General features: G+C 35.2%; 2 protein-coding genes across 4 annotated transcripts; one reads left to right on the top strand and one right to left on the bottom strand.

Moving 5' to 3' along the window:
• The first annotated feature begins 2,190 nt into the window (after positions 1 to 2,190).
• LOC110718032 (protein FAR1-RELATED SEQUENCE 5-like) lies at positions 2,191 to 4,439 on the top strand. The gene is made up of 3 exons (XM_021896835.1): positions 2,191 to 3,531; positions 3,636 to 4,259; positions 4,351 to 4,439. Exon 1 carries the CDS (start codon positions 2,244 to 2,246, stop codon positions 3,390 to 3,392), a length of 1,149 nt encoding a protein of 382 aa, XP_021752527.1. The 5' UTR covers positions 2,191 to 2,243; the 3' UTR covers positions 3,393 to 3,531; positions 3,636 to 4,259; positions 4,351 to 4,439.
• Positions 4,440 to 6,894: 2,455 nt separating this feature from the next.
• Positions 6,895 to 12,590, bottom strand: LOC110718054 (putative KHG/KDPG aldolase). 3 transcript variants are annotated; one of them, XR_002510828.1, is made up of 11 exons: positions 11,767 to 12,590; positions 10,436 to 10,490; positions 9,839 to 9,874; positions 9,709 to 9,753; positions 9,322 to 9,405; positions 8,991 to 9,074; positions 8,852 to 8,890; positions 8,618 to 8,717; positions 8,256 to 8,415; positions 7,795 to 7,972; positions 6,895 to 7,672 (listed from the first exon to the last, which is right to left on the bottom strand). XR_002510828.1 is itself a non-coding variant. In XM_021896869.1 (10 exons), coding segments are annotated over exons 1-10 (768 nt in total). In that variant the 5' UTR covers positions 11,949 to 12,590; the 3' UTR covers positions 6,895 to 7,971. The 3 variants fall into 3 exon arrangements, 2 of the variants coding, with proteins under 2 accessions (XP_021752561.1, XP_021752551.1); XM_021896869.1 differs by having other exon boundaries at positions 6,895 to 7,972; positions 8,991 to 9,056; XM_021896859.1 differs by having other exon boundaries at positions 6,895 to 7,972.
• Positions 12,591 to 12,615: the final 25 nt, after the last annotated feature.

Genomic DNA, 12,615 nt, shown 5'->3' on the forward strand with positions numbered 1-12,615 from the left:
GTCAAGTGCTTTTTATATATTTTTTTTATTTGACAAAATATTGTCGTTTTTCTTGCAAATTGCTGGAAACATTGAGTTTTTTGTTGCTTTGCTATATCCTCTTGGCACAAAAGACGAAGTGCTCAATCCTTCACCAGAAGAGGATTGTTCTTCTCCTTGATGATCCTCAACATTTCCCAACATCATAGGGGATGGGTCCATCTTAGCAAAAACCTCATATACGACTAATACGAGGGTAGATATCCTCCTTAATATTTATGGTCTTAGGGCATGAACAATAGAACAACTATCCTCTAAGAGGTTTGTGTACTTGCCACATCATCATCATACAAACCCCTCACTTAACAAACCTTTCTTCAACAATAGATAAACTCGTTCAAAGGCTTACAGGATACTGTCAATACAACTCATTAAAGTTATCCATGGGCCCTAACATTTTTTTTTTTTTTAAAAAAAAGGTGAAAGTGGGTCATTTGGAGCAAAATGAACCGGTTTGTGTAAGAGCTATCCCAACAATGAAAAAATTCTTCATACAAAGTTATTTTTTATCCAAAAATGTATTACAATAGTGAAAGTTCACCAAGAACCTCACAAACTTCTGAGAAAATAATCTCAGCGTGAGGAAGTTCATGGAAAACTTCATGTTGGCGTCACAACCAAAATGTTAGACAAATGTCAACTTTATTCCTTTTTGTTTTATTTTTTATTTTTAAAAGCTTTTATTTAATAAAATTAAAAAACAAAATAAGAGAGAGAAATATGGTGGGGTAGTGGGAAAAGTAAGAGAGAGATTGGTGAGGAAATTTTTGATTTATTGATTGATGGGATAAAAAAAATTCCCTCACAAAAAATCTAATGTGGAGGAGAGGGAAAGGTAGAGAGAGAGAGAGAGAGAGAGAGAGAGAGAGAGAGAGAGTGGTGAGGAAAAAAAAATTTCTCACCATTGTGTATGCTCTAAACAAATCTATTGCTCATTTTGCTCTTCCCACAATAAGAGGTTTGTCAACAAACCTTTAAACTCAACTGCTATTTGTCGCTCCCAAATTACCAGGTAACGCTCCCTTTTTGACTTGAATGGACCACTATGCCCTTTATGCAATTTGGGTTATAAAAAGGACCTTGTTCCCCATTTGGACACAATACATGAAACGGTCCCCTCACTTCACGACATTGCTGTCCCGAGCTTCCCAAAATCGGTCCCCATGACCTTGCAACCAAATCGGTCCCCACGACCACCTAAATTTTCTATTTTAAAAAATAGTTAAATTTTCCGACGGGTCTTGGGTCATGGACGGCGAGTGGAACATACGTACGCCGGAGAATGCGTCGGATCATTCTGTAAAATTTTTTTTATTTTTTTTATTTTCGGTAATTAGGACATCCGCCTAAAATTTCCGGATGTCCTAGGTACATCCGCCTAAAATTTCCGGATGTACCATGGAACATCTGGAAATTTCAAGCGGAAGATGGGATCCGCCTAAAAAATCCGGATGTTCCATGGTACATCCGGAAATTTCAGGCGGATGTACCTAGGGACATCCAAAAATTTTAGGCGGATGTCCCTATTAATTTTTTTTTTAAATGTTAAGTACGTTTATTTAATTTTTTTTTACGTTTATTAAGTTTTTTTTTATGTATTTTTTTTTCGTGGTCTTGTGATTATTGTTGTGATTTAGTATTTGATAATTAATGTAATTTTGTTGTATTAATATGATTATTAGTAATATGTTTATTTTTTGTTTCATTATTATTATTATTATTATTATTTATATTATTATTGTTATTATTAGTAATATGTTGATATTATTGTTGTTGTAGTTGATATTATTATTGTTGTTGTTGCTGTTATTTTTATTGTTGTTGTTGTTGTTGTTGATATTGTTATTATTAATTAGTAGAAATATAATTTTAATTTTAATATTAATATTATTATTATTATTATTATTGTTATTATTATTATTATTATTTATTAATTAATTAATGTTATGGTCTTATAAATTGTTTTGTAGTTGTTGTTATAATTTTTTATTATCAATAATATTGTTATTGTTTTGTATTTGTTGTTATTATTATTAGTATTATTATTAGTATTGTTATTATTATTATTATTATTATTATTATTATTATTATTATTATTAGTATTGTTTTTATTATTTTTATTATTTTAATTATAATTATTATTATTATTGTTTTTATTATTATTATTTTGACATAAAGCATGTTTTGTTTAATTTGTATAGGATATGGAATCTGAGGAAGGCGGTGACGGTGTGAATTATAGTGGGAATTTTGTCACCGATACGTTTTTTCCTACATTTGACGATGTTGTTACATGGGCTGATGGTGTTTCCATAAAATTGGGATTTATATTGGTGAAATCGTCTTATAACAAAACCAGAGATGGTCGGCCGTTTCGGTATTTGCGATGTGATCGGTCACGAAGGAGCAAGCCGAGAGATTTGGAGAACGCGATACAGAAGGACACCAAAACCAAAGCTAATGTTTGTCCATTCTACATCAAGATATATTATGATGTAAGCATCGAAAGTTGGAAGATCATTGCGAAAAATGATCACACCGGGACACATAACCACCCAATGATTGTGTACCCAGAGGGTCACCGTAAAGTGAGCGGATTGAGTCCGGGTGCAAAACAGGTTGTGCGGGACATGACAAAGTCCAAGGTTGCTCCCCGTAACATCATGTCCACTATTGCCGAGCAATTTCCTGATGATCATCCAAACATCCGACACATTTACAATTGCCGAAATGACTTCAGGATGGAGATGTCCGAAGGAAGAGGAGTTGTTCAACAATTTCTTCATCTGGCGAGAGAGAGTAAATACATTTACTGGTTCACGAACGATGATCACAACGTTTTGCAACATGCATTTATGGTGCACCCGATCATGGTCAACATACTCCGCACATACCCACATGTCATAGGTATGGATTCTACTTACAAGACCAATCGATATAACATGCCTTTCTTTGAGATAGTAGGCGTGACACCGACAAACCATAATTTTCTAGTTGGATATGTTTTCATGCGCGACGAGTGCACGGCTAGCTATCGGTGGGTGTTGCAGAGATTAAGGGAGTTGATTGGGTTTGATAAAGAGCCATCTGTATTTATTTCAGACCGTGATCTTGGGCTATGTGCGGCTTTGAGAGAAGTCTTTCCAGGGACGTCACATTTACTCTGTCTATGGCACATCAACAGAGATGTGGAGGCTAAGGTGACGAAGATGTTTGGAAACAAGACGGTTGGTGTCAGTTTTAGAGCTGGGAGATGGTTCAAAATCGTGAATGCAACAACACAGGCGGAGTATGATCGTGCTCTAACTGCCATGCAAGTGAGGTGGGGAAAATATCCGGAAGTGATTCAGTAAGTTCAGAGAACTTGGCTTTGTCATAAGGAGAAATTTGTGAAATTTTGGACGAACCAGGTTCTTCATTTTGGTAACACCACCAACTGCAGAGTTGAGAGCCAACATTCAGCAGTGAAAACTTGGTTAGAATCATCCACAGGTTAGTTGTATAATTTTATTAGTTGTTCTCGTTGTTACGTAATTGTAATTGTAATTGTATTAATTGTAATTGTATTTGAATTTACTCATTAGAATCATTGGCAGGTGCTTTGGATACCGTATGGGCCCGAGTCCATTGTCATATCGGTAATCGCATCATACAAATTCGTAATGACTTGGAGGCATCAAGGTCTAAAATTGGTCAGATGTACAGACAGTTGCCACTGTCACGTATAAATGGCAAAGTGTCTCAACATTGTTTGGAAGTTCTGGATAACGAGACGAAAAGGATGCGGGATTTGAGTTACCAGGTCCATGAACGGTGTGGATGTGCTATGCGTCTGACCCATGGTCTTCCATGTGCTTGCCAAATACATGATTCGATAGTTGCACAGACAGGATTGTATAGCAGCCAAGTTCATTCTTTCTGGAAGATACTGGTTATTGGTGATGGTGTTAACATTCCTGAAGTGGTAAATGATTCGACCGAGGAGGCTGCAAATTTTCGGTCCCTAATCGACGAAGTCATGGAAAGTGACCCGGCCGTACGTCGAAATGTAACGCGAATCATTGAAGAGGAGCTACATCCAGATCATTCACACCTTGAAGAACCACATATCAACCTTAACACTCGTGGTCGACCGAAAAGAAATAACACCAGGCGTGATCGTAGCTATTTCGAGCATGTGAACCGTCAACACACTCAACGTGGTGGTGACCCAGAACCAGGTAATACTAAAATTCCATATTTAATATAAAAATATGTAAACTTAATACTTGTAGCTTTACTAATAATTTATCTTTTAATTTTGTGTTGTAGATCCAAGTGACATTAGTCAATGCAGGTATTTGAACTTGCTTCCAGCCCCAATGTTGCCGTACATTTCGTCTTGGAAGGATGTCATTGGTGATGGGAACTATGGCTTTCGTTGTGTTGCCGACTTCTTCTTTGGCGATCAAAATAAGTGGTTTGACGCTCGGGAAACAATAGCGAACGAGGTCGCTGGTCAAGGTACCCTGCTGTGGCCGAAAGCACGGAAAGTACTCGTAAATCCACGCTTGCAGAAGCGTGAGACAACCAGCAATCGAATCAGCACCTTTCCGTGATGCCGTGCCCAGTTGCCGATACAAGTAGGCCAGTGCAGCTGTTCCCCAAGCATACTCGTTAATAGGGAAATCCGTGTGACATAGCTCGTGGAGGAAGGAAGGATGCGTACGGTTACCACTCTTGTCTACAAACAGTGTACCTCCAAGCACTAACCACAAGTATGCATCAAGCTGCTCACTAAAATCCCGGTCAACCGCCAATGTCGACTCAAAAATCTTATCAGTCAACACCCCACTACCCTACCAAATGGTCTTTGTGCCGCAAACCTCAGACAGATCATCTGGAGTCATATCCATGGTGACCGAGCACGCGTCCCGTAACACGTCCGTGCTAGGAGTAGTGGACACCATATTGCCTGCAACCCGTAACCCAAGTATGTTGTACACGTCGTGCAGCAAGATCGTAATCTCCCCAAATGGCATGTGAAAGGTGTTCGTATCTGGCTGCCACCTCTCAACAAAAGCAGAAATCAACGGCCAATCAAGTCTCTTAAACATCAGGCCGGGCAAGTGAGACAACCAACTAGCACCAATCGCCGCAATGTCCTCCACAGATTGACGACCTCGCCAAGTGAACAAGTCAGAACATAACTTTGTCCTACTCAAACAGCGCAAAACACTACGCTCCTGCTCCATCCAGATATACCGTGCCGCGTGACCGCCAAAACTAGGGATAACTGACCCATCCTCAGGCCCACTCGGCATCGGTTCCTGTACTAACCATGCCTCTGCAGAGCTGGAAGTAGGCTGACTCGACCCACTACCAACAAATCTCCCAAACTAACCCCTATATACCATATGGAAATCCTGAGGGTCCTGTTCTTCATCCCGGTCACCAGCATGACTAGCCGAACATTCGTCTTCCTCGTCAGATATGGGTGCTCCACTTGCAGAGTACAAGGGCCGACTACTACCAGACTGTTGGTCTCTCAACCAACCACTAGTAGACCCGTATTGCTGTTGCTCGGGCTGAACCGGTGAAGATCGAGATGTCTGTCTCCTAACAGACGCATTCAGACGTCGTGATATTGCATGTCGAGCACCAGAACCCTCGATCTACATAAAATAAAAAAATAATCCGATTTTAGTAATTACAATAACAATAACCATAATAACCATAATAACAATAACAACAATAATAACAACAACAACAACAACAACAACAAATACAAATTAACAATAACAAATAAACTTAACAACAACAATAACTAACAACAATAACAACAACAACAACAACAACAACAACAAATACAAATTAACAACAACAACAATAACCATAATAACAATAATAATAACACTAATATCAACAACTATAATACTAATCATAATTAAAAATATTAATAATAGTACTACTAATAACACTAATAATAATATTATTATAACAACAACAACAAAAAAAAAAAAAATTAAACAACAACATGCAATAACCATAAAAACCCTAATATCAAATTAGTTTAATAATAATACTAATCATATTTTTAAAAATAATAACACTAATAATAATAATAATAATAATAACAATAATAACAATAATAACAATAATAATAATAATAATAATAATAATAATAACAATAATAACAATAATAATAATAATAATAATATTAATAATAATAATAATAATAATAATAATATCAACAATAATAATAACAATAATAATAATAATAATAATACTAACCATAACACTTCAAAATAACAACAAAAATAACAAAATCCAAAAAAAAAAAACAAATTAACAACAACAACAATAACCTTAACATTAATAATAAAAACCTAATATCAACAAAATAATAAAAATTATCATATTTTTAAAAATAATTACATTACAAAATATAATAAGCACAAAAATAACAACAACAATAATAATAATATCAACAATAATCACCATAACACTTCAAAATAACAAAAAAAAAAATTAACAATTTTATTAACGCGCCAAAAAAAAATAAAAAAAATAAAAAAATTGGAACTTCCGCCCAAAATTTCCGGAAGTTCCATGGAGGATCTGGAAATTCCAGGCGGATCTTCCATGGAACTTCCGGAAATTTTGGGCGGAAGTTCCTGGGATCCGAAATTAAAAAAAAAAAATACCTCGTCTCCGCCATCGCCGCCGCCTCCGCCGCTGCCACCAGCGCCGCCAAAGGTCCTCCCTCCAAAACTCAACCTAATCCGCCTCGGATCACCCATTTTCTTTTGTGTTTATGATGATTGTTATTTTTTTAAAAAATGAAGAACAATTTTTGAATTTTTTTTCAAAAAAAAAAAAATTGTTTTAGAGAGTTAGAGAGTAAGAGAGTTAGAGAGAGAAGTAAAGAAGTGAGAAATGTTGGTCGGGAAGGAAAAAACCGTATTTATATATTAGGGGTAAAATTGGAATTTCAAGAAAAAAAGGGAGCGTTACCCGGTAAAATGGGAGCGACAAATAACAACACCCACCTTTAAATTGTTCCCACAAACCCAATGACAAACCTCTTATTGTGGATGCCCTTAAATACTTCTTTCTCTTATTTTACGTGATTGATTCCATATATAACTAACAAAGTAAAACGGAAAGAGTACCTAGAATTGATTTTTTTTTTTTTTACACAAAATACACTACATTATCTTGAATTGATTTGATCCATATTATAAAAACATCACAGTAGTAAATTCAGCTGTCCAAGCAGGCAAGCATGTAAATCAAGCAATTGACAGAAAGTTCCTCCTAATCAGTACCGCACCAGTAGTTTAAGACTTTGGTGTAACATTCATATATATGAAAAAAATACAGCAATCTACATACTTCGTATGTCACATAAGATCTTCTACAGAATTACAGAGTACAAAGTACTAAATAACAGAACAGAAGAAATCACTCCAATATGCCTTGCCTAGATCTGATGATGGTCATTCTGCTCAGAAACATATCACCACAGCGTATGTGGTATTACACCCACTGACGGCGAGAGATAGAGCTCCTGAGGGCTTGGAAAGGGTATAAATGATCAAAAGAGTTAGACATCTTCGTGATCTAACGGGGAAAAACTTTACCCTTTTACCTGTATTAAAAGACAAGAGAGAAAAAGTAACCGCATTGCAACCTTTTTGGATGTTGTCAGCTAACTAACTGTTAGATATCTAGCCTGAATCAAAGATTTAGCCAAGTCCAGTTATGTCTTACTGCATAATGAACTCTGAACTGAGCCCTATATATACTGGTGTCGGAGCTACTTGTCGATTTGGCAATGGTTTACTACAACAACCTTGTCATACACGGGTGCAAGCAAGTGTAGGAAATGCCGGAATGGTGGTCAACAAGTTCCACCGCCTTTGATTAGAAAAAACTGTTGCTGATTAACCTGCATCAGTATTACACACTAGTTAAGCTTAGCTTTAGAATGTGCAAAGTGCAAATCAAGCTCGCGCAAAAGAAAATATAAAAAATCAGAAAAAATATTTGACAAAGTAGAGGACTTCATAGTCATGGCTATTTTTCAGAATGTGTCCCAAAAAATCATATTTGACAGGCATGTTTGGAAATGTGACATTTATTTTGTACCAGTATTTTATTTGAAATGGTTACATTTCTAACTCTATAATAAGCAGCAAATTATATATATGTATATAGAGCTTATCTCATACTAGTTTAAGCTGTTTTTAGCTTCAGTGCCAATTGAAACTGCTAACTGTGCTCGTTCAGATATACTGTCGAAGTCTCCTCGAGCAACTGCTTCTTTTTGAAAAATGGCATCTGACAACACTACTGCTGATGCTCCTCGAGTGATGAAGTCTGCTACTAGACCTTCAGCATATGAACATTAAAATTTATTAATTAGGAAAGATAAGATTTTTACTATCATCCACTGATTATGTTGTAGTTTCAAAAACATACAGAAACAACAAAATACTACGGAGTACATACTGATCTTTGCAGGCCAAGAATACTACTCTCACAAATTAGTATAGCGATTATAAGATAATGAAATATGATTTTGGATGGATACCCATTTGAATTCCTTGAGAAGCAACCATTGGGATGTGATGAAAAGGCTTCTTAACTGCTGATATATACTCGACACCACCTAGTGCAGAAACAGGATAGACCTGATCAAGCCAAGAGCACAGCATCAGTTATGCGATTCTCCTACCCCATTCATTATTTAATACAAATGAATACAAAGAGAATGACAGAGACGCCAAGTAGATATATTCAGAACAAGAAACATGATAAACCCCACCTTGACAATCCTTGCACCGGCATTATAAGCAGACAATATCTGCAAATGGACAGCAGTGAAATTGGGTTTAATGTGGTAATGTTCAGAATCAGGAAGAATTATTTAGTGTTTCTAAGAAATGGAGACAGGATAATCATACTTCTGTTGGAGTCATGACACCAGGTATGTATAGAACTTCATGATCTTGGATTTCAGCAAGTATGTCCTGAAGATAGGAGGTCAGCTAATACAAACTTGAGTTAAGTGCTACATAAATTATCTTTTTAAATAAAAACAAACTTCTATAATCATGATTGGACGAATATTGTTTTGTGTCCTATGAGTCTATCTTGGACAGAACAAGCAAATATATTGACAAACAAAATGAAATTCAGAAAGTTGTTATAATCTATTAAAAATGTATGACAATGATATCTATCTCCCAAAAAAGAAAATGGTTATGGAGACTACTAAAGCTTTCAAATTAATACCTTGATCATTGCAGGACTCATAAGGAACTTAGCACCAACCTTCTTTGCAACTTTAGCATCTTCGACGTTTAGAACTGTTCCTACCTAAAAAAATAGATTTAAGTTTAATAATTACGCAACATAACTGTCAGAAATCTATGCATCAGAAAAACACTATCAAATTTTTTAAAGATATCTCTAAGAGCCAAGCAAATTAATCAGGAACACAATCCAAAGAGAGTGCAGACAAATAGACAATCTTGAACCAACCTCTAATGCTTACTTAAAGAAACAAACTTCAGTCAAGTTCGAAAATTAATTTACTGCAACATACATAAACACCCTAAAATAATGAGATAAGGAGATTGAAAGAAAAAGAGAAATAAGTTATCGAGGACATAATCTTACTCCTAAAGTCATTGTTGGATACTCCAGCACAAGCTGTTGCAAAACCTACAACAAAGAGGCATGAGCAATGAGAATGAAGTCAATTGGCAAGCTGAATTAGAGAAAGAAAAAAGAACTTTAACTGAACAACCTCAAACACACCTGGAGTGGACATCACAACCTCCAACTACACATTAGGAATTAAAACAAACGTGTCAGAAAAATCAAGAATTTACTTATAAAAGGTATAGGGTGATGTTCAAGCAAGGGGGGATCTGAATCAGAAGCGTTTAGAATTTGCCTAGATATCCGGCTGAATTCACACGCTTCCAGTAAGCATTAGCAGGAAAAAAATACAGTATGTATCTGTCAAACTGTTCATAGACATCTAGATTTATAGGAAAATAAGAAATCAAATTTTCTTGCTCCATGAGGGACAGATTTGTAGGCAGGTAATTCTTCGCAAATATTAAGAAGGCAAGTGACAATCAGATAGAAATGATGAATGCATTATCTTAGGGATCAGAATGGAGATCTTTTCATATTTTGTGTTTCTTCCAGGGTGTAAGAGAAAACGATGGAAGCTCAGACATATGAACAACAAGGACAGAAATCAAGGTATTCAATATGAAGGTCATGAATCCAATAACTAGAATTAGTTGCAATTAATAGAATGATATACTGTGTGTGATGGTAAAAAAAAAAACCACTTGACACAATATTTATGCTTGAAATCAAAAGCACTTACTACTTGGATACCACCACGTAGTGCAGCTCGTGCAGCTCCAAGCGCTAGCTCTGCACTGATATTTTCAAATATTCAGAATTGAAGACTGATTATAAGCTTCTTAAACTCTAGTACAGGCGTACAGCTACAGAAAGACAATGAAAACAAGACACTTGTTATCCAATCAGACTTGAACTCCCAAGCAATGTACTATGCAAAGATACTTGATCAGCTTGTTTACCAATTGGTAGACAAGAATATAGTTGTATTCAACTGTTTACATGAATATTGACTATACATAATAACATTAGCACAATTCGAGGTTTAACCATTATCCATGCAAGATTGCAAGTTAATTGTAACATTTCAGTGACGCGATATTCCATCCATGTAGCCATGACTTCATTTTATTAAGTACTACTCGTACATAGCTTCTACTTGGTCTAGGGACTTAGACTAGCTTAAGGGGTATAAGGAATCCTGTAGGGGGGGAAAAAATGATTCAAGAGATATAAGTCATACAACTCATATAAGTTGATTGGCTCAGTTCTAAACAGAAGCTGGAAACATAGGGAAAAGGGGAAACACAACTTCATACAATGATGAAACATGGAAACACAAAAATTAAAGCAACAAATTAGTAACTTTGCTTATATTGTTGTTCTTTATTATAAACAAAAATGCAAATAAATAGGATAATTAAGGATTTGTTCTGATTTACTGAACTGGACTGCGCTGAATTGAATTGTTTATGAGAGAAGGAAATTAGGAACTGAATTGATTGGAGCTGAACTGAACTGAACTAAAATTAAGCGGAAGAGGACAGACCCTAAGTTAGTTATGTTTATTTAAACAAATGCTAGAAAGAAAAGGTAAAATTGTATCACTAAAGTTCCTTAAGGAGGCATTGAAATATTTATCAAGTGGCAAGCTAAGTTCTTTATAAAATCGAAAAAAACATACCTTGAAATGATTTAATGAGAAAATGATAAAACCTCAAGTTGTTTTTTGACTATAAATTTGCATCTCTTGACTTCAATGCACAACTTTGACTAAAAATATCTTTAATTATACAAATATATGTTTTCATATATACTTTATCCAAAAATTAACAAAATAAAATAAAAGTGGAGTACGTCGATAATGCAAAAAGTCAAATTGATGCGACTAATCTAAGATGAGTAACTAACCACGTGAAAACCACCATATTCAATATTCAATAACAGGATAAGAATTCCTAGAGTTCCCAAGCAAATAACAAAATTCCAAGAACTAACTAAATCTTCAGAATTAAGCGATAACAAACACAATATCATTAAGAAATTCCAGAACAAAAAAAAAAAAAAATGTACCTAGGAGCACGAAGGCAAGCAATGATACCAGAACTATGAATGTCAGAAATGGTTTTGAGAAGTTGAGGAGAGAGAGAATTGCATGAAGATGATGATGATGAAGCTTTCAATTGAGATAAACATGGTGAACTCCTAAACATAGGAGAACTAGATAATAAGCCAATACTTCCAGCAGCTGCCATATCCACTCTACTCCTGAAACAGATTTTTTTTTTTTTAATTTTTTTCAAAGTTGCATTAACAAGCAGTCAAGCATTGTTGTGAAATTGTCCATTTACCGCATAGGCGGAGATTTCCTCCGGTTCTTTTTTATCGCTACGTTTAGAGTTGTGTTTATCAACTACTCCCTTATAAAGTGTATATAGGACAAGAAAAAACATATGTAAATATAGAAATGTTCTTAAACTAATAATTGTCATAATATTAGGGGAATAAATGAAATATTAATATAACATCACACTATGCAATAGATATCTATAATTCCAACTTCAAATGTTACTTTATCAAATTTGTGTTAACATGTTTCGCAATGCCTTTTTATTAGCTTTTTATATAATGACACAAATAGGTAGCCATGTATACACAGATCTTGTGCTAACTGACAAGTCCGCTGTTATAAGACCATATCAACCAAAAGCTTAAGCGGATGGTTAAAGCCCAAAAATATGTTTTTATATTGTATCACCTGATAATCCTGATATATATCATACATTAAGGTTGAACCTATAAATAAGGTTCAACTTCTTTTTAGATCGAGCCGAGCTTAAAGAATTGATTTCTAGCCGATATGAAATATTTAGTACGTCATTCATCAAGGGTAACGGACTGTAGTTGAGTTGACTTAGCATC

The sequence above is a fragment of the Chenopodium quinoa genome, unplaced genomic scaffold, assembly GCF_001683475.1.
Source record: "Chenopodium quinoa cultivar QQ74 unplaced genomic scaffold, ASM168347v1, whole genome shotgun sequence".
In the NCBI taxonomy this organism is placed as follows: Eukaryota; Viridiplantae; Streptophyta; class Magnoliopsida; order Caryophyllales; family Amaranthaceae; genus Chenopodium; species Chenopodium quinoa.